Source organism: Perissodus microlepis, chromosome 16 (assembly GCF_051167445.1).
Source record: "Perissodus microlepis isolate ML-2025 ecotype Zambia chromosome 16, ASM5116744v1, whole genome shotgun sequence".
NCBI classification, from domain to species: Eukaryota; Metazoa; Chordata; class Actinopteri; order Cichliformes; family Cichlidae; genus Perissodus; species Perissodus microlepis.
The window spans coordinates 25,201,061-25,228,648 of record NC_140476.1 but is presented as its reverse complement, the minus strand read 5'-3'; the positions used below and the strand labels follow the sequence as shown (position 1 = coordinate 25,228,648).

The 27,588-nt window shown below is 43.2% G+C and overlaps 1 protein-coding gene across 5 annotated transcripts; it reads right to left on the bottom strand.

Annotated features, from left to right (window-relative positions):
- Nucleotides 1-451: 451 nt before the first annotated feature.
- On the bottom strand, nucleotides 452-27,181 carry rif1 (replication timing regulatory factor 1). Of its 5 annotated transcripts, XM_084907869.1 has the most exons (37): nucleotides 26,955-27,181; nucleotides 26,425-26,473; nucleotides 25,396-25,530; nucleotides 25,231-25,309; nucleotides 25,044-25,140; nucleotides 24,736-24,866; nucleotides 24,482-24,576; nucleotides 23,145-23,334; nucleotides 22,935-23,027; nucleotides 22,622-22,760; nucleotides 22,382-22,533; nucleotides 21,458-21,575; nucleotides 21,201-21,380; nucleotides 20,694-20,804; nucleotides 20,140-20,202; nucleotides 19,370-19,470; nucleotides 17,872-17,958; nucleotides 17,713-17,786; nucleotides 16,190-16,370; nucleotides 10,319-10,426; nucleotides 10,071-10,220; nucleotides 9,718-9,817; nucleotides 9,345-9,634; nucleotides 9,048-9,250; nucleotides 8,773-8,866; nucleotides 8,560-8,691; nucleotides 8,183-8,325; nucleotides 8,006-8,095; nucleotides 7,860-7,914; nucleotides 4,905-7,536; nucleotides 4,624-4,790; nucleotides 4,405-4,533; nucleotides 4,241-4,327; nucleotides 2,437-2,552; nucleotides 2,177-2,327; nucleotides 1,963-2,086; nucleotides 452-1,835 (listed from the first exon to the last, which is right to left on the bottom strand). In XM_084907869.1, exons 3-37 carry the CDS (start codon nucleotides 25,509-25,511, stop codon nucleotides 1,546-1,548), a joined length of 7,068 nt encoding a protein of 2,355 aa, XP_084763995.1. In that variant the 5' UTR covers nucleotides 25,512-25,530; nucleotides 26,425-26,473; nucleotides 26,955-27,181; the 3' UTR covers nucleotides 452-1,545. The 5 variants fall into 5 exon arrangements, with proteins under 5 accessions (XP_084763995.1, XP_084763992.1, XP_084763991.1 ...); XM_084907866.1 differs by having other exon boundaries at nucleotides 4,624-7,536; nucleotides 26,948-27,181; XM_084907865.1 differs by having other exon boundaries at nucleotides 4,624-7,536.
- Between the last annotated feature and the right edge of the window lie 407 nt (nucleotides 27,182-27,588).

Below are 27,588 nucleotides of genomic sequence, written 5' to 3'. Positions count from 1 at the left end.
CCATTTTGTTGAGACCAAATTTCCAACTTATTAGTTTACCTGTAACAGGCATTAAAGTTCTATTACAGTGAGTGTATTAAAGTGTATACTAGCTTCTGAGATTAGATTAGAATCTGTGTGAAGTCGTGTAGGGGGCAGATGTGTTTACCTGTAATTTGATTTGTTGTAGAGAAGAACAGAGGGTTGAGGGAAGAGCATTATGAGGAAGACTAGGTTTTTTTTTTTTTTTATATACAACTTCTTTCTAGGGTTCTGGCTACTATGGTGTGTCAGGGTTTATCATCACTGTACTATGACAGGGGCTTCAGGTGCAACAGGCACCAAAGGGACAGGGAAACATTTACAACGTGGATAGAAGTGCTTGGAAATAACTCAAAGTGACGGTGCTGATTGGATGCATTTTGAATTTCCAGCAAAGACTGATATCAAAAACACAACGTGAGCACACAGCAGAGATCATTCACTTTAATTCACACATCTGTGTGGCATATTGATAAAATACTTCACGTATTAACAGATCAGTTTGATCCAAATGGAGAAACTAAAATGATGCCTGTGCCAAGACTGGAGCTGGAAAATTATGGATTTACGAGTGTTCCTTTCCTCTCCTCCTTTGAATCCATAACGGCAATAATGTATAACAGTAGCATATCAACGGCTATGATCCCATAATAGAAGGAAGTGTGAAATCAGATGGTAAGCAAAACAAGCAGTACTAGTATTTAAAGGTATATTTCAATGCTATGACTTTTGTTTAAAGTCAGCAATCTGCGCAGAAAACTTTACTGTGACCAGCAAACAGTATGGAGACATGTCAAGAAAACTGAGAAATGCACCGAATATCTTTGTACTTTTTCAGAAGGAGATGTAGACCTGTTTAAGGATTTAATGAGCATATTCAAATTATTTTATTTAAGCATTAAAAAAAATAAAAATCACAAAGAATGAAGTGCTGAATGTCTACGTAAAAAAAAAAAAACAAAAAAAACAAAAAACCAAATCAAAACAAAACAGGATATTTAAGTGAGATGACAAAAGGCAAAGAAACTCTGAAACTACAAAACATCACTACACAGGAATTTATCAGCCTGTAGAATAGGCACATGGGAGGAAAGCATATGAACAAGTCATGAAGGCTTCAGCTGCACATGGGGAACATTGAATTACTTTATAAATGTCTCAGTCCTTTAAAACAATGTGCAGAGAAAGTTTAAATGTAAAATGCAGAGACTGCAGCTATTAAAAATCATCACTGTGCAACTGTGCTTCCCTTTCAGTGTTTCTTAAATGTATAAACCCAACCTCAAGCATAGCATGAGAGATGATGTGAAATGTGTTGCTCGCATTTATTAAAAAGTCCTTCAAGCAAGAGGGAAACGCCACCGCCCCCCCCCCCAAAGGGATACTAAGTTAAAACCCTAAAATCTTCTTTGTACAATGGGCTCATTAAACCTTCTCAAATATTTGTATCTTTTGTTGCAGAGTCCTTGAAACCCTTCGGTGTGTGCTTCATAACAGATACAGCCGTCTGATGCTTCAGTCCTTTCAGTGTTTGCCGTCTGTCTGGCAAAGGCGAGTCTGCAGCTCAACCACGACACGTCTCATCATGCCTCCCAACTGATCGTGCATCTCAACAAGCTGCTGTGGTGAGCAGACGCTCAGTTCCTGTGGTGTCATTCTGCAGGACAGTGCCTCTATTTCTGATGACAGACTGTCTTGGGGTAGCTGGCATTCAATTTTCTCATCTCCATCTGGCACCTCTGGTGTCAGATTCCCAGAGGCATCCTGCTCAAGTCTCTCATCTGCACAGACAGGCTCGTCCACCAGCTCTGTTGCTACAAACACAAAGAGGAATTCTGTTTACATAATTCTAAAGAGATCAACACTTACACAAGAGATCATTAGCATGGCATCACTCAGGACATTAACTTGTCACTGATGTAATACGCAATTTTTACATACCCAGTGTGTCGCCTGAGGGTTTATCCTCTTCTGCGTTTCGAGGGACACTTGTCTCTTCCAGTTCAGAAGTCATCATCTCTGTTTCATCAAAGCTCTTCAATTCATCCCCGCCCCGTCCTTTACGCTGGAAAATGACAGTGAGACATCAGGCACATGTGGAAAAGCTGCAGTAATGTTAGTGTTTGTGCTGGGTGGTGTTAGCCTACTGAGGTACCTGTTGTTCATAAATTTTGAGTGCTTTTTTCACATTAGAGATCTTTGGGGAGCGAATTGGCAGAGTCTTGATTTCACTGGGAGTCAGTGCACTCAGGTCACCGACCGTTTTAATGTTTCGGGCACGAACAAGCTGCCCAAAACCTCGAGACCTATGAGGAAGATTGAAGGTTAAATGAGTCTTGGTTACTTTGGTCAGAGATTAACAGAGAATAAATATTTGACCAAAATTTTCCTTTGGTGACCCCGTGCTGTCCTCACCACATGTTAGAGGAAATCTGAGGCAGCACAGCTTCCACAGGTGTAGAGCAGCCAACCAGGGCAGGGTAGATGCAGTCTCTGGAGACAGGTCGGGGTTCCTGGCCCATTTCAGAAATCTGACAAAAAAGGTTCTATGTACCATTAGGATGAAGTCTGATACCTATGTAAAGCTGGAATAATCAACATGTTAATGCTACTGCGACTGAAATTCTGGACCTATGCCAGCGTTTTTTGGGTCATTCCTTCTCTTTCTGATAAGAAAACAACAACAAAAATTATTCTAAAAACATGAGTGAAGCCTCATGCAGGATTCCAGATTAGGGCTGCCACGATTAGTCGACTAGTCGCAATTACGTCGACGACTAATTTAATAGTCAACGCGTCGTTTGAAGCTTTGTAAGATCAAGAAAGACGCAGGAATAAGTAGTAGGATTTAAGAGTATGATAGCAGACTGAAACAGAAGATGGCAGCACTGCATGTACAAGGATGCCAGCTGCCATTAAACCCCGAAGAAGAAGAAGCTGTGTCCGGTATCATAGCTGTGTCCAAATTCAGGGGCCACATCCTTCAGAGACTGCATTTGTAGGCCGATTACGTTACAGCAACGCGACAAAGGCCATGAAAATTTGAAGACTCCTCCAAATGCGTCCTCCTTTTCCCCAGATTTGAAGGATGGGTGGGGTGTATACTTCGTGGCCCAACCTATCCCAGAATTCATAGCGCAGCTCAGCCAGTTCCAGTTTCCAACAATAGCGGCAGCTACATTAATATTACTCTTATTACTCTTTCTGGGTCACAAAATAAACTTTTAACATATTTTCAGGCAAGAATGTAGCTGTGTAAACTTCAAATATCTTCTCGGTTTATCAAGACATCACGTATTTGCAAAAGTGATCGGACATTTTCTGAGACATCTGTTACCCACCAGCTCAATAGCTAGCCGGGGTTCAAGGCTCACTAGAGCCGGCGAGAACACCAAACTCCCAGCACATCAAATTTACTCCAGTGTCCTGTTATATTTTAGATAGCAAGGAGCAGACCGCTGAGTTTATTAAGTTCCACTGAGACAATCTGCAAATTTCATTAAAAGTTTAATAAACTATCATCTGTTTTTATTTTTAGTTAGCACATACCTTAAACACTTAAAGCTGTAAGCTAATGATAGTTATATAAGAGCAGACACATGCTGGTGCAATAAGCTGAACGTTTTACGGCCAATGGACGCATGATCTGATTAATCGACTAATCGCAAAAACAACCGGTGACTAGTCTACTATCAAAATAATCGTTTGTGGCAGCCCTATTCAAGATACATCCCAGTTGCAAAACTAAGGACGGGTACTGAAATCCATCTGTACTAAATGGGCCTGAGGCTACATTTTTCAATTCAATTTATACAGTGCCAAATCCCAACAACAGTCGCTTGAAGGTGAAGACCCTACAATAATACATCTGCCGAGTCTGGTTGGGGATGAGGGGAGAGAGATGGGACATTAAAGAGAGATCAGCGTTATCAATAACTATTAAAGACCAGAGTATTAATAATCTCCAATGGCAACAGCACTCCTTTCTGAACTTCTTTAAGAAGAAATCTGATTGGTACATTAAAGTTCTTTCATATTTGTACCTGACCAGCCAGCATGCTACCTGGGCAGCTAACTGGCACCATCTAATCCAAAAGAAAAGCCACATGTATTTTTCAGAAGTCTGAAACTAAGCTTTAGAAGTAAAGAACACACTGGGCTAAAATGTTGTTTGTGTGTGGCAGCTTACTGGTGAGAAATATCACATTTGTGTGCTTACCAGACATTTCTTGGAGCTCTTGTAACCTGGGCTGTGAAGATTTCTAGGATTCAGTATCACCAAGCCCTTTGTTGGAGTAGTGACATGCTAAAAGAAGCAGAAGACCGTCAGGGTTTGCATGGTTGTAAAATATCGCAATTACAAACACTGATGCTCAAACATACCTTTGGCTGTGGAATATTAGTAACCCTTGACCTTCTAGGTGAGCTGGTTCTGATGGCTGGGCTACGACGATCGATGTCGTCTGCAGTTTCCTGCTGCTGGATTGGATTAGCAAAGGACACACGCCTGGACTACAAGTCGACAACAAAAAAAAAAGTTACAAATATTTCAAGCCAATGTTCATTTGAAATACATTTTACCAAAATGTGTTCATCACTCACTTTAACAAGAGGTGAAGGAGTGTCCACTTCCAGTGGTCTCTTCTGGCCCTTCTTAAGAATACTGGTAGAGGGTGAAGCAGAAGGAGACCAGGTACCTCTGGTCTTGCCACTGCTGGGGCTATGTCCAATATCTGGAGCCATTACAGTCTCCAGGTCCTTCTGTTTCACTGGAGAATCAAGAAAATCGCCTTTACTTGTAGGTTCTGATTGCAATGAAGTCTTACAAACATCAGTCAAAGCATCAGTGTTGGCAGTATTCTGTTCATCCTCCACAATCTCACTTTGATCATCTTTTTCATTCTCCTGTGGTGGTGTGGTCTCTTTCTCAGCACTGGCCTCTGAATGCTGAATTGAAGCAGCATGTTGTTCCTCCTCAGAAAGGTCACCAGTAACTTTTAGACTCTCCATTTGCGTGTCCGTGTTCTCCTCAGGAGGTCCTTGGGGATCTGAATTTAAATCCAACATTTGTTTTTCTGTCACCACTTCATCAGCTTTCTCCTCTGGTGACTCCCTGACCTGCACACTGTGCGTTGCCTCATTAGGAGGTGCAAGTGTCTGTTCATTACACACTTCGACAGATTCAATCATTTCCAAGTCCCCTGTGTGATTTTGTGTGGTGGAATCATCACCATTTGTTTCAGAGTCTCTTTGCTCTGTCTCACTAGCTGGCACAGTCCTTTGCTTTGAGTCATCAGCTTGAGGTTCTGGACCTAGAACATCATCTACTTCCATTGGCAACTCTTCTTTACTTTGAGCTTCAATTGTATTTGTATGCTGGATCAACTCAGAACTAGGTGAATCTTGGGTTTTTGATTCCTCCAAATCAGTGACATCTTTTGCTTCGGTGATTTGACTATCCAACTCCTGAGAGGCATCGGTGTCAACCTTTTCCATATCTTTCTCAATAGTGTCCTTCGATTCGACTGCAAGAAGTCTCTGAAGTGATGCTCTGGGCCTCCCTCTTTTCTTTTTGGGAATGACTGAGTGTTCTCTGACCTCAGAGGATTCAGATTCTGAGGACTCCATACTTGCCATTAACGCTGGAGAGGACCTTCGTCTGGAATATCTGCCCCTGCCTTGAGAGGACTCTGAACCGGAAAGATCTAATGACTGAGAACTCTCTGGTGTAGAGCTAGGACTTGATTTTAGTTGCTCCTCTAATAACTTGCTCCTTCTAGTCCTTCCTCCAATTCGAGCGTCTGCCTGGCTGACTACAGAATTTGTTATGTGAGAATTAGACCTCATTTGCCTTCCTGATGAAATTGTATCGTCATTTTTGTCTTCAGATTCTGACACTTCAGATGATACCTTACTTCTTCTTGATCTACGTTTAGAGGGGCTATCAGTAGATGAAGGTGTGATCACTTGAGAGTCTTCTCTACTTTCTAGTTCGTTGTCTTCATCCTTGAGTAGTTCTTTGCCTAAAATATTTGTCGTGCTTGAGCCAACTTGGGACTTATTAGTTGGAGAAGTAGTGACAACTTGAGAATCCTTTTTGGCGTCTCCAATAGGCTCAGACTCCTGCGACTGGCCTTTAACTTGAGGTGAAGAAATAACCATTTCAGAGTCCTTTGGTTTCTCGCCATTGTTTTCTGACTTTTGGGACTCACCGCCAGTTTGAGGAGAAAGAATGATTGCTTGGGAGTCTGTATCTGACTCCTTGTCTTTTTCAATGTGGTTTACTTGCTCATCTGTGGCAGTTTGACAAGACTCCTTTGTGTCAGGCAAAACGTTTTTTTCCAATCCATCTTCATCACTGAATGCTTTGCTCTGTTGACTAAGCCCACCCTGTGATTGGCTTTCATGATTAGACTGCTTGTCTGATCTTAAATCAGTTTGGCTGGACTCATTGGTGCTTCTCCTTTTACGTCCAGGTTTATCAAGTAACTCCTGTGAACTGGTGTTCAGTTTGATCTTCTTGCGAGCTCTACCCTGAGAATTGGTTTGGCTCGACTCACCCGAGTCCCTCTGAGCTCTTGAGCGCAATCCTTCTCTACCGGTATCCTCTGCAGCTTGCTTACTTCTTGTGTTTGGTCTGCTCTGCATCAGAGACTTTGGAGAATCACTGATAGGCTCTTCTCCAGAACGTCTCCTTTTGACATGTGAGTATTTGGCTTCCCGTTCCTCAGGGTCCTCTCCAGGGAGCTGAGGTCTGACTCTCTGGCGTCCAGATCGTCTGGGTTCACTGGGAGATGTCTGACTTGGAGATGACTGAGAATCCTCCAGCGCTGATTGAGATTCCTCTTCCTGACTTGAGGGAATTATTTCCTGTGAAATAGGCGGTATTTTCGTGCTCTCCATTTCAGTCTGTGTATCTGGGATGACATTTTCATCCTCCATTGAGTCACTAGACAGTCTCTCAGTCAGCTTTACGGGCTCAGTTTTTGTTCTACAGTCTTTGGGTCTTCGAGGGGACTCGTCAGCATTGTTAACTGAGCACTGAGAGCTAGATTTTCCTGTCTGAATGGATTGGGAATCCTGAGAGTTTGGACAAGTGACAGGAGATGAATCCCGAGAGGCTGATGTCTTGCTGGTTTTAGAGGGTTCTTGGCTATTGGATATCTTTAAAAGAGGGCCTGTAAATGAGGACGCAGTGCTGGGGCTGGCGGGTTTTCCCTCAACATACTTCTCCAAAGTAATGAAAGACTGACGACGACTGTTGGGTTTCTGGGGAGTCCCTGAAACCAAATCGGATGAGGGAGAGATGTTAGGGCTTGTGCCTTCTTTAGACTCTTTGTCTACATCTTCACCCCTATCGTCACTCTTTGCATGCTCTTCCATCGAAACATCTGCACACTCTGGGATATTCTCTTGCTGCTTGCCATTTTCTGTCAACTTCTCTGCATCTGTTGGGCTGGCATAGTCTTGAGTCTCTTTCGTTAGAATTTCAGCATCTTCTTTTTCAGTGTCCATCTGAGTAAGGTAAAAGAAACAAAAATATAAACGTTATCAACTCTCTCTACAGATGTACACCAGAACTAACTGATCAATATATCTATATAGTGTTCATTTGGCAATTGCACAGTTTGGTTTCAATGTTGAGCTGATTGGTGCCTATAGAAAAGAACAAAACAATGTCTATGTTATCTCTGTATGTACTCATTGCTGTTAGCTTATGTAGTCAACTAAAAGTGTCCATTTGATTTGTCCAAACAAATCAAAAACATCGAATCGATCCCCTCCCCCAAGAGCAGACTTGGAACTTTGAACCCGACTGGAGTTGTGTGTTTTGTTACCTTGTCAGTAGTCTTTTTGTTTACAACATCGACTTGCTCAGTTGGCAATTTGTCCCTGTGGAGGAAAATATAAATAAATTCTCTGTTAATTCTGAATATGTTTTATAGTTAGGGAGCAGGGATTTATTGTGATTCTGAGAACTTACAAAGAGTCTTCTTGGCTCTGTGTGTACTGTGTGAAGGCCGTGGTATCCAGAGAGGCATCAAGGTTGTTGTACATGGCAGGAATGTCAACTCTTTAACAAAAAGCATTTGCTTTACATAAACAATCATGTGAAATCCAAATGAGCAAATGAAAACAGGCTAAAGAGGGGAAACCTGACCTTTTAGTCCTTTTCACCTCTTTCTGATGCTCTGTCAGAACTCTCTCCTTCGCCTCAGGAGGAATGAACACAAAGTCGATGGATGCCTCTTCTTCCAGGACCTCCCTGCGGGGTGGCTTGGGTGAACCAAAGTCCAGTTTTGTCTGAAGGGAAACAGAAGAAATCAGTTTTGCGATTAAGGGCGACAATAAGGGATTATTAATTATAACATGTCTAATTGATGTTGTGTTTTTAATATGAGTATCTAAACAAATCAATATGGATAAGCTGGCTGGTTAATTTGAGGCTCAAATTGTGTCTTTTTTTTCTCCCCCCCAATGTGTTTATTTCATCCAACATGTCCCTCAGGAAATTATCAAGTTTGATTCTAAAATTACAGAAACTGGCTTGTTGGTCTTCATTGAGCTCTTCTCCTTCAGCTCAGCAGTCTTTCCCAGCAGTGAGTCCCTCTTCCCCACAGATGAAACCGGCATCCCGCTGAGCTTTGTCTCCAACTGAGAATTCTCACTCTGAACACAGAGACAGAGAGAAAGTGCTGAATAAAGCTGAAATCACAAAAGTGAAAAACAAAGATAACTAGGGCAACTCACTGAATACTGTCCACTGAGCTCATCGGGATAACTGACGACCTCGAAGCCAGGAAGAATGATCGGGGTCTTCTGTTTCACCTGGCTCAGTACTGGCCTGTGTTTATTTAAAAAAATATTAGGGTAATATTAGCGACATTAGAGTCTTAAAACCATAGGAATGCCCCTGCAGGGACTAGGAGCCTCTGTAGGAGTATTTGTTTTCCACAGCAGTAGTTTTTAAATGCAATAAAAATTGTGAACTCATTAAAAAAAAAAAAATTAATGAAGACAATCACCTCATCTCATCAGGATACGTGAGGCTGACTGCATTGGCAAAGGTGGAGTTCCAGAACTGGGTGACTGAGGTGCGGAGGTGCTTGTTCTTGTGCGGAAACACCACACAAAGCAGAGGAGAGAGCAAAGCCAGGAGTTCATCATTGTAGGCCAGAGAGGAACGGCTTTGCAAGCAGTTGAAAACCTCACCAAGAAGCTTCTCCAACTGTAGGAAGGGAAGAGAAAAGGACAGACGTTAAAACTAAACCCTAAAATGATAAATGCTAAAAACCTACTTGGTCAGCTGATCAGGAGCCCACCTTTCCCAGAAGCTGTGAGGTGAACTTGGATGGCTCACTGGCTGCATGTTTATAAAGGAGAGTGAGGGGATGAATCAGAGAGTTCAGAGCCTCCTGGACAACATTTGCCAGAACGAGGTTGGTGAAGAGAGCAGAAAGGACGGACAGCAGGGCCGAGCCTACTGCCTCAGAGGAAGTCTCAGGGTCCTCCAGATAAACCTCTAAACACTGTACCAGCAGGGACTGGAACATAGACAGGTTGCCCAGGGCTTTATTCCTCTTTCGCATCCAATTCACAGGAGTATGGGGGGCTGGAAGAAATGACAGGGTTAGAAACTAAGTGCATGTGTGTAATTTGTATAAAAGATGAAGTAAAGCTCGTTTCAGTTCTTACACTTAAGCTTCTGCTGAAACTGAGGCGTGTACGGAGAGAAGTCCACACACTCGACCATGACATGGAGGATACTGGCAACAGCATTACACGTCGAAGGAACCTGAAGGATCAGAGTCAGATTAGAGTTCTTCTAAAGGCTACAAGCAATATTCTCACCACTGTGGAATTTTCTTAAATCATGACAGATTGATGAATCAGCTTATTTTCCAAATATTCACATCTCTGAAAATGTTTATTTTTTGTCCATATTTGTTATGGAACATGAAATAAAGTCATGTTTATTAGGTTTGAGGTTGTTATACTCGGCTGGAAAGCTTCTATGTAAAGCTGTTTATACGTCACCATGTACTCACCCTTAGGGCTTCTCTGTCTATTGCAGCATCCATCTTTGCACAGAGCTCCTCGCAGCAGATGTTCTCCTCAGCTGTGACCACCAATGCAGAGCAGCAAGCAAATACTTTGTAGAGTTTGGACCATGAAGAAAGCATCGACTTCTGAGCCAGCTGAAGAAATTAAAGGGATGAGAATGAGGTCATTGAAGCGGACTGAATGGAAAGCATGACTTTGTTATTTCTTTATGGTTGTTCCATTTGCACCAGACCTGTGGCAGTGGTGTGCCGTGTAAGAGATGTGTAATGGGGAGCATCAGGGCAGAGTGCATAGCACTGAAGTTGTGCTCCAGAGCGTCACCTTGGTTCACTTCATTAGTCTGTCAAAATAAAAGAGTCAAAGGAAGTTAAACGCTGGTGCTACATTTGTTAAATAAGACTTTAACAGAACGTTAAGGTACAAAAAAAACCTTTACACTGCGTTCCAAATTTTTATGCAAATGATGTTTTTCTCCGATTTTCCTAAATAGTCGATTCAAATGACAGTCAGCATAATTTTCAAGTCATCAACCATTAGAGTATAACTCAAATGTTACTCAACAAAACTGCCAATGAAAAAGTATGTTTTTCAAAAATAATAAACTTAAAATGCACTGTTCCAAATTATTACGCACAGAGTTTCAAAACATTTTATAGATAGTAGAGAATTGAAAATGGTCATTTGTTGAATTTGCAGCATTAGTAGATCAATTTTACTGAAATCAAAAGCTATTTCAATCAAAAACATCTTAACAGGTCAAAGCTACATATTAACATAGGACCCCTTATTTGATAGCAGTTTTACAATTCTTGCATCCATGGAACTTGTGAGTTTTTGGAAAGTTTCTTCTTGAATGTCTTTGCAGGATGTCAGAATAGCCTCCCAGAGCTGCTGTTTGGATGTGAACTGCCTCCCACCCTCTTATTTTTTTGTTTGAGGATGCTCCAAAGGTTCTCAATAGGATTGAGGTCAGGGAAGAATGGGGACCACACCATGAGTTTCTCTCCTTTTATGCCGATAGCAGCCAATGATGCAGAGGTGTTCGCTGTAGCACAAGATGGTGCATTGTCTTGCATGAAGATGGTTTTGTTGCAGAAGGCACAGTTCTTCTCTTTCTACCATGGAAGAAAGTGGTCAGTCAGAAACTCCACATACTTTGCAGAGGTCATTTTCACACCTTCAGGGACCCAAAAGAGGCCAACGAGCTCTCTTCCCGTGATTCTGGCTCAAAACATGACTCCACCACGTCCTTGCTGACGTTGCAGCCCTGTTGAGACATGGTGGCTGTCCACCAACCATCCACCACTGCATCCATCTGGACCATCCAGGGTTGCATTGCACTCATCAGTGAACAGGACTGTTTGAAAATTAGTGTTCATGTAGTTCTGGGCCTACGGCAGCCGTTTCTGCTTGTGAGCATTGGTTAGGGGTGGCCAAATATAAGGTTTATGCACAACTGCAAGTCTCTGGAGGATCCTACACCTTGATGTTCGCAGGGCTCCAGCAGCTTCAAATATGTGTTTGCTGCTTTGTTAGCAGCTGCTCTCTTAATCTGATGCATTTGTCTGGCAGAAACCTTCCTCATTGTGCCTTTATCGGCACGAACCCATGTGTGCTCTGACTCAGCCACAAATCTCTTACATTATGGTGATCACGCTTAAGTTTTCGTGAAATATCTGAGGTTTTCATTACGTGTCCAAGGCATTCAACTATTTCACGCTTTTCAGCAGCAGAGAGATCATTTTTCCTTCCTATATTGCTTGAAAATGGTGGTCTGCTTAATAATGTGGAACATCCTTCTTCAGTAGTTTTTCCTTTAATTGGGCTCACCAGGCAAACTAATGATCACAGGTGTCCAAGATTGAGTTTAGTCATCCAACGAGCCCTGAGACACAATTTCATCCATGGGTTTAATTGAAAAACAACTTATTTAATCTTTATGACACTTAAACACAATTTGCATAATAATTTGGAACGCGGTGTATATTCTAAAGTTATTTGGTCTTAAACTTGCATTTTTCTACATCCATATATTAATAAGTGGGCCACCAAGCAAGGCTTTGTTCTTCATACTCAGGGTTTCCACCATTGCACTGCAAACCCTAAAGTTGTCTGTGAAGGTTCTCAGTCATCCAGGTCATCGTAGTCAAAGGAGCTTGCAAAGAAAAGCGTCTGGACTTCTTTAAGTTACTTGAAGACGTTTCACCTCTCATCCGAGAAGCTTCTTCAGTTCTAAGGTCAAATGGTGGAGAGTCCCAGATATAAACCTAGTGGGAGTCTCCCCCCACAGAGGGACAAAAGGACCCCCTGATGATCCTCTAATCGCCTGAGCCAAGGTGTGAAACTGGGTGTGGGTCCCAATCAGCCAGAGTTTCGGGTGTGTTCATTGTGAAACCTGGCCCCACCTTATCATGCGAATTCCTGAGGTCAGATGGCCCAGGATGTGAGTGGGCGTTAAGGCGTCTGGGAAGGGATCTCAAAACTGGATTATAGATGGCAGAGAGTTGGTGTCGTAAACCCCCGCCTCTGTTCAAAGATGGTCGCTCACAGTGGACATAGATGGCTTCTTTCACTCCTCTTTCAAACCATCTGTCCTCTCTGTCCAAAATGTGAACATTGGCATCCTCGAAAGAGTGTCCTTTATCCTTAAGATGCAGATGGACTGCTGAGTCTTGTCCTGTGGAGGTGGCTCTTCTGTGTTGTGCCATGCGCTTGTGAAGTGGCTGTTTGGTCTCCCCAATGTAGAGGTCTGGGCATTCCTCGCTGCACTGTACAGCATACACCACATTGTTAAGTCTGTGTTTTGGCTTTTTGTCTTTCGGGTGAACCAGTTTTTGTCTGAGCGTGTTGCTGGGTCTGAAATGCACCGGGATGTCATGCTTGGAGAAAACTCTCCTAAGTTTTTCTGATACACCGGCTACATAGGGGATGACAATGTTGTTGCGTCTGTCCTTCTTATCCTCCCTCGCTGGTGTCTGATCTTCTTTTCTGTGCCTCTTTGCTGACTTTAAGAACGCCCGTTTAGGATAGCCGCACGTTTTGAGTGCTTCCTTTACATGTGTGTGTTCCTTCTTTTTTCCTTCAGGCTTAGAGGGAACATGTTCTGCCCGGTGGTGTAGGGTCCTAATTACTCCAAGTTTGTGTTCCAAAGGGTGATGGGAGTCAAAGAGGAGGTACTGGTCCGTGTGTGTGGGCTTCCGGTAAACTTCGATGTTGAGTTTGCCGTTCTCTTCAATGTGCACAGCGCAGTCCAGGAAACGCAAACAGTTGTCCTTTGTGTCTTCCCTGGTGAACTTGATGTTTTTATCCACAGCGTTAATGTGCGCAGTGAAGGATTCCACTTCTTGTGTCTTGATTTTGACCCAGGTGTCGTCCACATATCTGTACCAGTGGCTGGGTACTCTTCCTTTGAAAGAGCCAAGAGCCTTCCTTTCCACTTCCTCCATGTAAAGGTTGGCTACAATAGGTGACACGGGGGAGCCCATGGCACAGCCATGTTTTTGTCTGTAAAAGCCTTCGTTGTATTTGAAATATGTAGTGGTGAGGCAGAGGTCTAACAGTGTGCAAATCTGATCGGGTGTGAAGTTGGTCCTGTCCTCCAAGGAGCTGTCTTCTTGTAGTCGTTTTCTGACAGTCTCCACGGCCTCCGTGGTGGGTATGCAAGTGAAGAGAGAGACTACATCAAAGGACACCATGGTTTCATCTGGATCCAGGGTAAGTTTCTGGACCTTGTCAGTGAAGTCGGTGGAGTTCTTGATGTGGTGTGGGGTGTTCCCCACAAGAGGAGCAAGGATGGTAGCAAGGTGTTTAGCAATGTTATAAGTGGCTGAGTTTATGCTACTGACTATGGGTCTGAGTGGGACAGCTTCCTTGTGGATTTTAGGAAGTCCGTAGATGCAGGGTATGGCATCCCCTGGGTAAAGGCGGTGATATGTAAGGCGGTCAATAATTTTGTCCTTTTCAAAGTCTTGAAGGCAAGCTATAACTTTCTTTTTGTAGCTGCTTGTGGGGTCTCGCTTTAAGGCTTCGTAGGTATTGTTGTCACTGAGGAGAGTAGTGATCTTTGTATGGTAATCTGTAGTGTTTAGGACCACGGTGCATCTTCCCTTATCAGCAAACCCTAAAGTTGCTTCCAGCTTTGGAGAATTATGTTGCGTTTTTCTGTCTATGTCTTTGGACTGTGGGAGGAAGCTGGAAGAAACCACACAGACACAGGTAGAAAAACTAACACTATCATGATATTATGAAAGGATACTAAATAACCTTGACCCTATCAAAAGTAATCATTTTTAAACATGCTTTTGGCAGTTGTATCAGTATCATTAGTGTCAGAGTTTATCCTTGGCCAGGGCTCTAGACTAACTTTTTGCCATGGGCGTACCGGTACGCCTAACTTTAAAAAGTTAGGCGTACCGGCACAAAAGTTAGGCGCACACAAATTTTTTATATAATATAATTTGTTTTTCTGGATACACGGTGTCATCAATCTTTGAATGCTGAAAAAGCACAGTGTCAGAGCACTGGCTATGAATTTCAGAAGGATCAGGCCTTAACTTAACAGAAAAGTTAGCAATAGTTCTTTTCCTATTACAGCTACATCCACTTCTGTCGTGCCTAGGCTGCTCACTAGGGCTGGGTATCATCACTGATTTCTATAATCCGTTCGATTCCGGTTTTCAAAGTCCCGATTCGATTCAGCTTAGCCTCAGACAGTCAGAAATATTATAATTCTGATCATTTATCAGTACTGACTTCATCAGAATTGTGAACATCACAGCAGATGCCTTTGTGTGAAAGTAACTGAGAATAAAACACAGAAAAACATGAAAGAGATTTTCCTGGTCTGGCTTTTTATAGCAGATAACCTTAAAAATATTCTACAATGTTCTGCATATAAAGTTTAAATTTCTTCAGTATTCAACAACAGAAAAAATAGGCTTTCTTGTCCGAGGTCATTTAAGTGAAAAAAGAAAAAGACAGCGCTGTAAACAGCGGTAGACTGGTGGGTAATAAGCGAATGAATAATACAGAAAACAGAGATTGGAGACGGGAAACTGTTCTTGAAGTACAGAGAGAGATAGAGAGAGAGCTAGCTGTGCATGGAGTGTGATTTTAATTGTCGTGGAAGCAAAACAGCAAAATTCATGACGACATTGATCAAATGTGAAGCGCAGTTTGCTGCTTCTTTTGCTGCTGGCTCGGTGAATTTTGGTTGGAGAGAGACAAAACCTGCAGCTCAGAATCAGCGCAAAAAGACGTAATCACAGCGCGGACCGGACGCATCAGAATCGCTAAGCTCCAACAGCGTGTCCGTCTACGGGCGGTCGGGTGAGAAAGCCGAGAAAGACAAAGTTGATTCTGATGCGTCGGTTCCGTTCTGTGTTTACGTCTTTGTGTGGAATCCGTGTACCTGCTCTCATTTGCTGTTTGGTTGTTGTTGAAATGGTTTTGTGAGCTTTAATCTGAGAATCTGGCGTTTCTGGCAAAACACAGTTATATTTAAAAGTCGATTCAGGATTTAATGAATTGATATCGCTTTATTCAAGCTACTCACCTCCCACTTCCACCTGCACTTTCAACTGGACCACGGCCAATCAGAGAGGTCCCGCCCCTTACCATCTCTGATTGGTTTAGTCCACGATAGGGGCATAATGTGTGTCTGTTGTTGACCACAGGGAAGGTTGCAGATTTTTTTTTTTTTTTTTTGCTACCCGACCAGTTGGTCGCACAGGTGCAACCAAATTTTTTTTTATTTTTTTTTTAATTTTTTTTAAGTCGCACCACTGAAAAATTTGGTCGCACTCTAGAGCCCTGTTGGCCCCATCTAGTTTATCCCCTACATTTATCTAAACAGTGCTGCTTCCAGTCCTCAAAAAAAAGTAACACACGGTGCCTGTGTTCCACTTTATAAAGCAGGCTAATGTGTTGCTTAGAACCCCTCTGCCGATCAAACAAGCCTCTAAAATCTGCACTAAAACTTCAACATTCAGACAGGTAAAAATATTGTCTTCTCAAAGTTGACTTGTTGCAGACAAAGTGAAACAAAGATTTTTAAATGTCCCTATTAAACAACAGCAGTGATTGTCAATAATCCCGCTCCTACTTGTGTGACGATGTCAGTGAGGGAGCTGACGACCACGCTCCACATTCTCAGCAGCTGCTCCTTGTTCTGCAGAGACGTGGCACTGCGGCTGATGGCACCCAACAGCGATTCTGCAAATGCTAGAGGGGAGGTTGGACCTGACAGTCCACAGTTGACCAGCGTTTGAAGGCAGTGATAAAACCTGCAGACAGATTCAGGAGGCAATGCATTAAGCAAAGAAGATGAGAGTGTGTGCATACATAGATATCTAATAGATAAGCAACTGGATATCGGGGTGGGGTCTGTATCCAGTAAGGGTCCCTAGGCAAGATCCAGGCTATCAACACCTACGCCCTGCCCTGTGATCCCCTGCTTGGATAATAACCTGGCCAAAGGAGGAAATCAAACCCACTGACATCAAGACAAGGAAGCTCTTTACCATGCAAGGAGGGTTTCACCCCCAAGTCCAGCACCCTGAGGCTGTATGCTTAGCAGAAGGAAGGAGGCCAGGGACTAGTGAGTGCCAGTACCACGGTCCAGGATGAGACGATGAACAGCCACGAATACATCAGGAAGATGGCCACAACCAGCTGCACGTTCAGTGAATAACTCAGGCAGCATAAACTGAAGAAAGAGGAGGAACCATCATAGAAGGACAAGCGCCTGCACGGTAAGTACCACCGGCAGATAGAGGAAGTGGCTGACAGGCTGAAAAATTATTGTACACTTCATTTGAATTTAGGTGGTTATAATTACTTGTACTGATGCCTCCACAGGAGGACACAACAGGAAAGGAGCATCCAATGGGACATTGTGGAGGGTGCCTCAGGAGTATGGGGTGTCTGGCCCATTATGGTCATTAGATCCCTGTTCAACCATAGCGAGAGCTTGTGTTGTATTGCCACCAGTAAGTCGGACTTGTTTGTAGTGACTGTTGGGCCTCCCAAGGCTGAGACCAGAAAAGGGTGACGTGCCTACTCTGAGTCAGGGATTAGTAACTACCCCAGGTGGAGCGGTTTTAAGTATACCAGTGAGGTGAGAATGGAGCGTGAGATTGACGGACGGACTGGAGCAGTGATGCGGATGCCGCCCCAGTCAATTTAGAAGTCTAATACGTTCCTACCCTCACCTGTGGTCCCGAGTTCTGAGTGGTGAGCAAAAGAATGGAGGTCTCAGATTCAAAAGAAGGAAATTTTTTTTTTCCATCGAATGTTGGCTGGGACTCAAGACTTAAAGTAGAGCCTCTTCTCCTCAACACTGAAAGGAGCCAGGTGAGCCGTTTCAGCTCTCATGGTAGATAGAAGGCACTTAATCATAGAAGGGCTTGTATGTGTGGTCCTCAGGAAGAGTAGAAAAGCCCTATGCAAGAACCAGTTCATTTACCATTTGTAGCAGGTCTTGACTAAGTGACCAACTGTCTTGTTTCCCCCCCCCGCCAGTTTATACAGTTTTCAGTAAAATTACTGGAAGTAATGCACAAGATGTTACCAGTATCTTTTATTGTGTTCCTGTGGAATGAGAATCAAACTAAGTAGTAGACCCACCTCTCATCCTCAACGTAGGCTGGAAGCATGCTGCTGTCGTAGAGGAGGAGGATGAGGAAGAGAGCAGGTGTTCCCTGAGGAGTTAAACAACATTTAAGCAACATTCTGTGTAAGCACTTCCGTGGAGCTATGCTAATCGTTGAACCATGAAGCACTCACATTTAGCACGTCCATCTTGCCCACTTGATAAGATGCAGAACTGAGAACTCTCTGAGGAATTCCTTTCACTGTGGCTTCAAACAGAACCTAAGGTTAAGAAGAAAAAAAAAAAAAAAAAAAAAAAAACACAAAAAAAAAAAAAAAACAGTCAGTGCAGTAACAACTTCTGAGCACTGAATCAGACCCAACACCTCAAGAAGCAGCCCAGTGCCTGGCGGGACTGTCTATCGAAGACATCTACCTGTTCGGAACCATGATAACAGGGTTCTTGCTGATCGGAGCTGGCTCGGCCCTGGCTTATCGAAGATTAAAGAAAACGGAATCAGCTGTTCAAAACCCCACAAGGCTGCCCGCTGTGATTGAAACGATGGGACAAGTCGTGAGTTCTCAAAATGGGCTCATCGAACGCAGCACGGATAAGATCTTGGAGAAGCTTGAGGCAACCGTGAACACTCAGAATAAGACCGCTGAGCGAAAATTGGATAACATCTTGGAGAAGCTCACGGTGGTTGTGAGTTCTCGGAATTTGCTCTTTGAGCGAAAGACTGATAACATCATGGAGAAGCTCACGGCTCTCCAACGGGAGATTGAGAGACCAGTGTCGGACTGCTAGAACAGCTTTGAAATTCACATGAGTTGTTCGCACCAATGTAAAAACCACCATCATTTCATGCAGCTACCACTTCGGCGCCAGCTGTGGTCTCAAGGCTGGAGCCGAACAAAAACACCCTGATAACAGACTGTGCATAGACTGTTTCTTCCTATCCTATGCAAGGCCACCTGGGTTGGCTGGAAGATTGTTTACTTAGCCTGGCAGGGCGAAGGACACCGTCTCAGCTGAACTCTGGACACACACTCATCCCCCCTCCCTTTCCAAACGCCTTCGATGCTTGTCCCCTCCCGGGGCAGATGTCCAGCGCAGACATGCTGCAGGACCGGATGCGCTGTCTACACCGGCTCTCTCTCACCCTTACCCACCCCTGTTGCTTGTCTTGTGTTTCTATGGTGTATTGACAGTCATGTGCTTTTTGTGCTGGGGCGTTTTTTTTTCTGTTCTCAAACTGTTCTCCCATTAGGAGCTCAGTCTGAGTGGAGTTTTTTTTTTTCTCCTCCTCTCACCTCATGTTATGTATTTTCGTTGTCTTTTCCTATCAGCCTACCTTTCTGACATGACTTCCCAATGTGATGTTTGTGTAAAGTTTGGTCAGAAGATTCCTCTGTAAGTGCGCATGTGCCATTAGCGTGCTGCCTGCTGTAACCTATAATTTACTTCGGGATTAATAAAGTATTCTGATTCATTAAAACAGGTAAAAAGCTAACAATATCAGAAACAACTCAAGGAATGATACAATCTGACAAAAACCTATCCTTTGGTTCTGCTTCTCAAACCATTTCTATAAGTGACAGTCTGTAAAGCTCTGCGTTTCTTATGAACAGACTAATTCTAGTTAAATTTTCAGTAAGTGAGTCAGTCTTAAAGCTTTCTGCATAACCTTACCAGGACTCTGTCTGCAGGCAGAGATTCTGAGGCGATGATACTCTGCAGAGCTTGAAGCATCAGTGTCAGTACTTCGCTTCCCTGTCGCTCCTTCTTATTGCCTAACGACAGAGCACAAGTATTATTCAGCAGCGAGTCCAACATCAATATTGTCGTCTTTTCAGGCTCTGCTTGAGATGAGAGGAGAGTCATCATTGGGGACAGAGCCCCTCAGAATTGTAGTCTTGTCACAGCAGTCCAGACTGAAGACCTGAACGCTCCAACTTAAACTGATGATGAGATGTGACAGGGTCAGGCAGAAGAGGACGGTGAGGTCTCGCTCGTCCTCCCATGGAACAAAGCTCAGACCCAATCTGAGTGCTCTATGTGGCGCTTTGAGGTCAGACCCATGACTTTAAGAGCCCACCCTGCTGAGCAGCAGCCACAACACAACTAGAAATTTAACCCATGATTAGTTATTTAACTACAACAAAAACAAAGAGCAGTGGAAACTGCTGACATTTCTGTTTGTCTGCTTATTTCATGTCTGCAGATAATCACTGCCACAGTTTTGCCAGCAAAGATGAATGATTACTAAAGTCTGTGTGCATAAAGGCTCCCGCAGCTTTCTCCATGCTTTGTTACTTCTTTACCAAATCTAACTTACATTTGTTAACGAGACAAATAAATACATGCAAACGAATTAAACATTTTAGATTATCCCACCATAAACATTACACACAAACCAGTCAGCTCCACTGTCAAATCAATCAGGTACCTTCACTACTTACTTGACTCTATGGTCAGGGAAACAAACCGGACAAGACTTGTCCATATGAGGGTCAGAAGAGATTCTGCAGGAGAAAAGAGCTTATAAGCTTATGTTTATATGGACTTAGGAGAGCAGGTTTCAGGTTTAAGTAATCAGTCACCCTATTTTCCAACAAATCCTTCAACAGTCTGTGACAAAGAACTTTTAGACCTCTTATCACAGACCTACATGATTAGCAGTCTGTCGCCCTAACACTACTTCCTTTCTCCAACTCCTCATCTTAAAAAGATTTCCTCATTAACATCAGGATTACCAGTGACAACATTAAGGGGGAAAAAAAGCCCTCTGACTCATTTACAAGTGGCAAGGCTCAATTTTTACAGCCAAAATGATGCATCAGTTCCGCATCACGCCTGAAAGCAGCAATGGCTTTGTTTGGACCAGTGTGAATAAGCACTGGTGACAAAATGCCATTTTTCTTCTAATGCATTCAAATATATTTAGTTTTGAAAATTCATCTCCAAATCAAAGTCGAGGTGAATGTCAGTCAGTGGATGTTTCTGTGAGGTTTACCTGGAGCATCTTTTCCGATGTTGATGAAGCCATCTCTGGTATTCGAGATGAGCACAGCAGCATGTTTAGTAAAGGAGGAAGCACCAGAGAGGAGCGGGTGGTTCAGGGGCTCTACAAAGAAAAACAATTAAAAGGTATAGAGGAGACACACTAAACTCAAGTACTTCTTTAAACACCAAACTGGATGAGATCTTCTTGTCTGTGTTCCTGTGAATGATTTTTTTAAATTTGCACTTGGAGACAGATTTGCAGAAACATGAGCATTTCTGGGACATTTCCGCATCTACAGTAAAACACTTTCTCTTCCCTGTGGCCCCATTGCCAGAAAAAAAAGACCAAAATGGAACTGGACATAGAGCAATGGAGAAAATGAAACAGAAAAAATATTTGAAATTTAAAAGGCGTATTCTTTAGAAACAGTGTGTTTATCTCTGCACCTCCCTGTGTGGAGCCTGAAGGAACAACTATAAAGCAGGCTAATGCAGAAAACATGTGACTCTGACCCACCGAGACTCAGGATGAGTTTGCGTTTTGCTGCAGTCGCAACAACCTCTGGACCTCGAAAATAGTGCAGCAGCATCTCTAGTCCAAGCAGCTGAATCGACGGTATCGAGGAGGCGAGCTGGATGCTGGAGTTCAGGCTCATCCGAGATGTGTTGGCTGGGCTGTTGAAGCCTGGAGCACTTGCTGCAGACCGAAACAAACACTACATCAGTGTCTGTGTAAGCTGGATTAGTGCATTACATGTGGAGGAGTAACCGTACCAGTCTTGGGTGTACCAGGAACAGCAGCGCTATTTTGAGCGACAGTTCTGGAAGGAGTGCCTGGTATAGAAGAGGAAGCGTCGGAGCCGATTGTGCACTGGAGCAGAGGTACAGAAACCTGAGAGACACAGAAACACTTCACTCACACATTAGGAAAAACTGACAAGCTAGTAAACTCGGTGTAGATGGAAATAAAGTTGTGTCTGCATGAATTAAGAAGTAAGAAGAATGCAGTACTGTTACATAAAATTATTAAAAAAAAAAGAAAGAAAAAAAAAGGACCTCCGTGACTGTTCACTGTTGAAGTAAACTCTGTTACCAAGATGTCTAAATATTGACTCATAGCAGCATGTAACCCAAAGAGTTGATTACACTATTATACAGCTATGATGCATATGAAGTATTAAAGTAGGACTAGTATCTACTGCTGAAAGAGGGCTAAGTTCCCAACTGTGGTACTACTGAAGGTTAGCTCATCTTAGACTGGTCAAAGTTAAACTGATAAAAGAATTTGGAATAAGGTGCATTTAAATAAATAAATAAGCACAGTGCAGGATGTCTGACTGTTTACTGTAATTGTCCTACATTTAAACACTTTTAAATCACTTATAACAAACCTCTAGTTATTACCGCAGTGTCAATTAGCTTAAGTCTGCAGTACCTTTTAAACATGACTAATTACTGAGAAAAACTACCCTATAGCTTCACCAGTGACTGCAATCACACACTAAAATCGCACAAAGTCAGAGAATTAGGGATAATGTATGACCAAGTTTACTGTGAACAGAGCAAATCAGTGTGACAAGTGTGTGGCGCTGCAGCCAGTCCACTCTGCCACAGAAGCAGAACTGCAAGGAAGAAAATTAACTCTATGAAATAATCTTTGTTTTTGTTTTTTTAGAAAAAACAAACTGGGAATCTAACCTGATCAAAGTTGGGTGACAGGTTGGGCCCCAGTTGGATCACCAGGTACCACCACACCTCCACCTTGGTGAGCAGCAGGGCTTCTGTTCTGACATTGATGGATGTGAGCGGCTGCATCAGGAGCTTCATACGTTTGGCACTGCACAAGATGTCTTCGGGAGCACCAAGGGTATAGGTTTAAGATTTCAGTTTGACCACTGAACTTCCTATTAAAGACAGGATGAGTGTAATGGGGCTCACCTGGATTCAGAGCAAAGTTATCAATGAGGCTCTTCCAGGCAAGAAAGGCGATCTTCTTAATGGTAGGAGACGAGCTGCGGAAACCAAGCTCCTCCAGGTGCAGGAGAGAGTTGATGAAGGGACCTCCTCTGTGCAGCAGCTGTGCAGGAGACAGTTAACCTGGCTGATCAGGCCATTCTTATCATTCAAAAAGAACAAGGAATTCCAAAGTTTTAAGCAAACCCAACAGGCCTTTCTCAGAATTTCTGGATGCAATGACTCCTAAGTTACACTCATTTATTTAAATATCAGAGACCAAATATACAGACTTTACCTTCCCAAGCAGTTTCACAAACAAAGGCCACAGCTTCAGGACATTGGTTTCGTTCTTGGACATGAAAAGTTTCTGCAGTTCTGGTATCAGTTTCTATGAAGACACAAAGACAGTTGAGCAGAGATTATTACAATTCCCTTTTCATCTGGACAGGTGTTCAGCACAAGCAACACCAAGCATCAAACTCCATAGAGACGTTAGACTACTCACTGTGGACATCATTGTTTCAATAACAGCAGACACCTCATTCTGCTTTTCCAGTAGAAGGGGCATGCCCATCTCCATGGCTGCGGCGGCCCGCAGACGCACCTTTGATGCAGAGTGGACCACCAGAGGGATTACCAGCTTTGCCCACTGTACTGCTCCTTCGCCCATCTGGGTGGGCACCTGCTCCAGCATCCTATAAACACCAAGGACAGAGAGCCCCATCTCATTTTCCAATATAAATATTTTAGCTGTCCATGTGCAGTACTTATCACACAAAAGAGGCCACACTTTCAAACAAGACAAGCTGACCAATAAAATCTGGAATGACACAATCTAGAATTTTAGATCTGAAATGAAAGCTGCACCAATGGAGAGTACCACCACTGCTGTAACATCAGACTTGGGGGAACATTCATTATCCAAAATGTGTAATTTCTCTCCCTGCTGGAGTTGGCTAAAGGTTTGTGAAGCACTTCAGCGAGAGCTGATCAGCTGCAGTCAGAGCTCTGGTCCCCACAGAGTCCCACTGTGAAGCTTCTTTGTGTGGCCAATGCCATATTAGCGTTTTGAAACTGGATGTGAAGAGTGAGGGGTAGCTCTGACTAAGTAAGTGAGGAACACGCTCATGCATGCATGCTCATATGGCAGTAAGTCGCCAATCAACCTTAGCTATACTCCTCTTTTTCTGGCCTTCTGGCCATAATGAAGACCACAAGTTCCAAAATTGCCTTCATGTTGTAATCAATAATCAGAATGAGCTTTATTGACTAAGTATGTGTATTCATATAAGGAATTCAAACTAGCAACTGAATCCATAAAGTGTTCATAATGATTGTTTTGCCACACTTCTACACAGCTGGACTTTTTGCCCTCTGCTGGCCATTAGAAAGAATGTTTCTTGGTCTATGCCAAAGGCCCCTGACATGCCTTCCACAGCAGGGGAACAAAATGCACAATTTACCTGCCCAACATCTGTTCACAAACAGACGCTTAGTATTCTAACTCATATTACACTAAGCAATAGCACTAAAAGCAAATGTGTTTTCTTCCACCAGAGGCTAACATGAAAGAGCTGTGACAACTAAAGAAAGGACATTGGCAACTTCTATTTATCCAGACTAAAAAGCAATGCTGGGGGTTTCAAATAAAATATGTAATCCATTTCTCATTATCATGTAAAATGACTTATTTTAGAAAGCTGCAGGGAGTGTTAATATTCCATTTTGTGTGACATTTCCCTCGACCCAAAGTGAGAATGTCCCACAGAGCATGATTAAAGGAAAACAGGGCAGAATAAAATACTCTGGTTATCCAGAAGTCTGGTTTCAAATAAATCTTACCTGATTATGACATTCAAGGCTTCATGCTCCATTACCACAGAGTGGATGTCTTCCCTTTTCCACACGCTCTCCAGTGTTCCCAGTATGGACGGCACCTGAGTGTAGAAGAAGCAACACGGATCAATACAGCAGCTTTGGAAACGCCTCTGCTCCTGAAATCACTGCTACGTTTTCAGCAGTGTTGACCTGACAACATTTTCAGTAACAGCGATGCTTTCTGAAATTGTAGCACATAAGGTTCAGGTGCTGCTCACTTTTTTAGCAACTTCTTCTGCAGGAAAGCTCTGTTTGGAAATCACCCACAATGCCCTGGTGCAAGTGTTCTTATCAGTCGCCTTCGACACCAGCAAGCAAAGTGCTGAAAGTATTTCCGCTGCAAAGACTTCTGCAAAAAACAAACAAAAATAACAGTTCCATCTGGCCAAGTCAGATCTGCAGTGATGATGTCAAGATTCAAAGCGTTTATTGTCATATGTACAAGAAGGACAAACATTTCTCGGTGCAATTAAATTCTCTCTTTGTTGCAAGACACAAATGCTGTCTGATGTACACATGAAGTTACCTGACACTCCAGAGACAACATGAGAATGGTATACGCAAAACCCCAAGGCTTGTAAGGCAGCTTGGCTCAGCTCAGCATTTGGACTAGTTATGTGAGCCTGGAAGTGGCATAAGAAAATAAGGCTTAAAATTTAAATATAAGCATGGAAAATGTAAGTTTCCGACAATTTTGTGCACAGAAGACTCACCAAGATGGCTTTACCCAAGCGAGAAAAGTGCTTTTCAACTGCAGGGAGGAACTGGCGCCCCTCCTCTCCACTGAGCCGACTGTACAGCAACAACAGGATATTCTGTCACTTGTGGTCTAGTCCTAACTAACGTCAAACTCTGACATACCGGGGCTCGTAACTTACTTGGCGATGGTGAGGTAGGCATCTGTCTGCTCTGACTGTCCAGCAGTGCTGTCCTCCAGAGACTCGAGGAGAGGGAGGAAGCTGGAGTTGCTCAGAGGCCCTGCCGTCGCCATCATTATTACTCACCTTCTCGCCCTTAAAGAGGAGGAGCAGAAAAGGAGGAGAAACATGAGGAAAATGGATAAAAATAAACTTTTATAGAACTGCCCTGTAATAGACTGTCCAGAGTTTATGCACCCTAGATCAGAATCTTCTTGAAAAGTGCAGCCTAGTGGCAGCTCAAGTCAGAATTCAATGGAAAAAGAAGAAATCAGACTCACAGTTGTAATAAAATCCCAAAAGTGCAGGTTTATCTTCACCCAGTTAATTTAAACCAAACGTCTGTTGTTCTGTTTGACTCTGGAGTTTATCAAATTCACTGTCTTTAAACCACAGCAACATCCAATCCACTGTGTCTCTCTTCAACCACGTTTCTCATTTACCACCTGAGGGTACGTACACACTGTGTTTGCCCTCCAGCTATATGGAGATTAGTTTTTAGCTTTTGTTTTTTAATTTTTAAAACTACACACAAATACATAAAATAAACATTTCCGTTCAGAACGCACATTTAATTCCTATTTCTTTACTAACACATCTGTAAACACATCTCCCATTCATCTAGATATTGGGTTTGGATGTGTTAATAAATATTATACAAAGTTAAATTTGTAACTGGCACAGTTGTGACACAACACTGGCAGACGCCATATCTGGAGATATTAGTCAATGCCATATATTTGCATCACTGATATTCTGACATATTTTTTTTATCCCAATTATCTAATTTTCCATCGTTAGTACTAGTGATGATTTCCACTTGAATTTAGTTTTTGTGTGTCTATATGTGTGCTGGGGGGTTGAAGGGGGGCAATTTCCTTGTCTGAATAGTTCACACTGCATAAGCTAGCTGTTTATAACAGCGGGCTTCTACCCCAGAACTGTCACATTGCAAAATAATCACACAAGTAAAAAGATGCATTTACGTACCTCAGTGAGAAGTAGGTGAAGCTGCGATCACCCGCCACTGTAGATACAGCTGTAACACAGTGAAGAATGGGCTTCAAATACAGGCTTGCGACACATGTTCGTTTTAGCTGGCGATGTAAACGCCTCCCAAAACAGTCTGGCAGTGTCTCGCTACTAATGCCATTGCTGGATCCTACACAAATAGAGCAACTATTTTGAACTGACACATCAAAACCTCTGGACGTATTTTCTGAATCGTGACTGAACAATTAGCAGCCTGCTAACTAGCTTTAACAAATTAGCAGCACTAGCAGGCTAAACGTCGAGTCTCCGGCTAGCAAAGTTGCCTTCGCGCCGGCGCACACACAGGCAGACGACGCTGCGGCTAAAACGTCCCTGCTCATCTGCCCTTATTTAGCCTCACTAACAAGAACACAAACCTGCATGGCTAAGCAAACGACTGTTTACACTTGCTTGCTTGTTTGTTTGTTTGTTTGGTTGTTTCAGCCAACACACACAGCACGTCCCCGCTGCTGACACTTACTGCTCACCTAGGTCGGAGTTATGAGAAGGGACACATACACAGCGCCGACGGCAGCAAATAAGCTTCACTTCAGCGGCCACCACGCTTCACTGTCTGGATTGTTTTCTGTGAAGTGCAGCTTTTAATGGCTCCTATTTCAGCCTCCTTTTCTGTGTCTTGTGCCGTTACCCCGCGAAATTTGCTGGCGCCAAACCACCACGCCGACGTACAAAATTACCTTTGACCCCGCTACGTCACACTCGGCCTGCCCCTTTGAACTTATAAGGAGAGCCCCAGAGCTGACAGCGTCAGCTTAAAAGGCTCTGAGAGACAACAGAGCGTAAAGTTATTATTGTGAATAGCTGTTTACAGTTGTGCCTCGTTTTAAAAGTGGTAGAGAGTGTTCCCAGGGGGAAGAGTGCTGAATGAAGCTGACTTCAACACACATGTAGATGGAGGGAACAGAGGTGATGGGGAGGTGTTGGTATGGTGTTAAGGAGAGATGTGCAGATAGTAGTAGATTTTGCATAAAGAATGGACATGGATTTTTTTGAACATATTGCAAGAGGGAGGAGCAGGGAGATGTATAAGACCCGTGTGGACTACTGTGTGCACAAGATGCAATCTGAAAGACATGGGAGGCTGAAAGTTGATATGAGGAT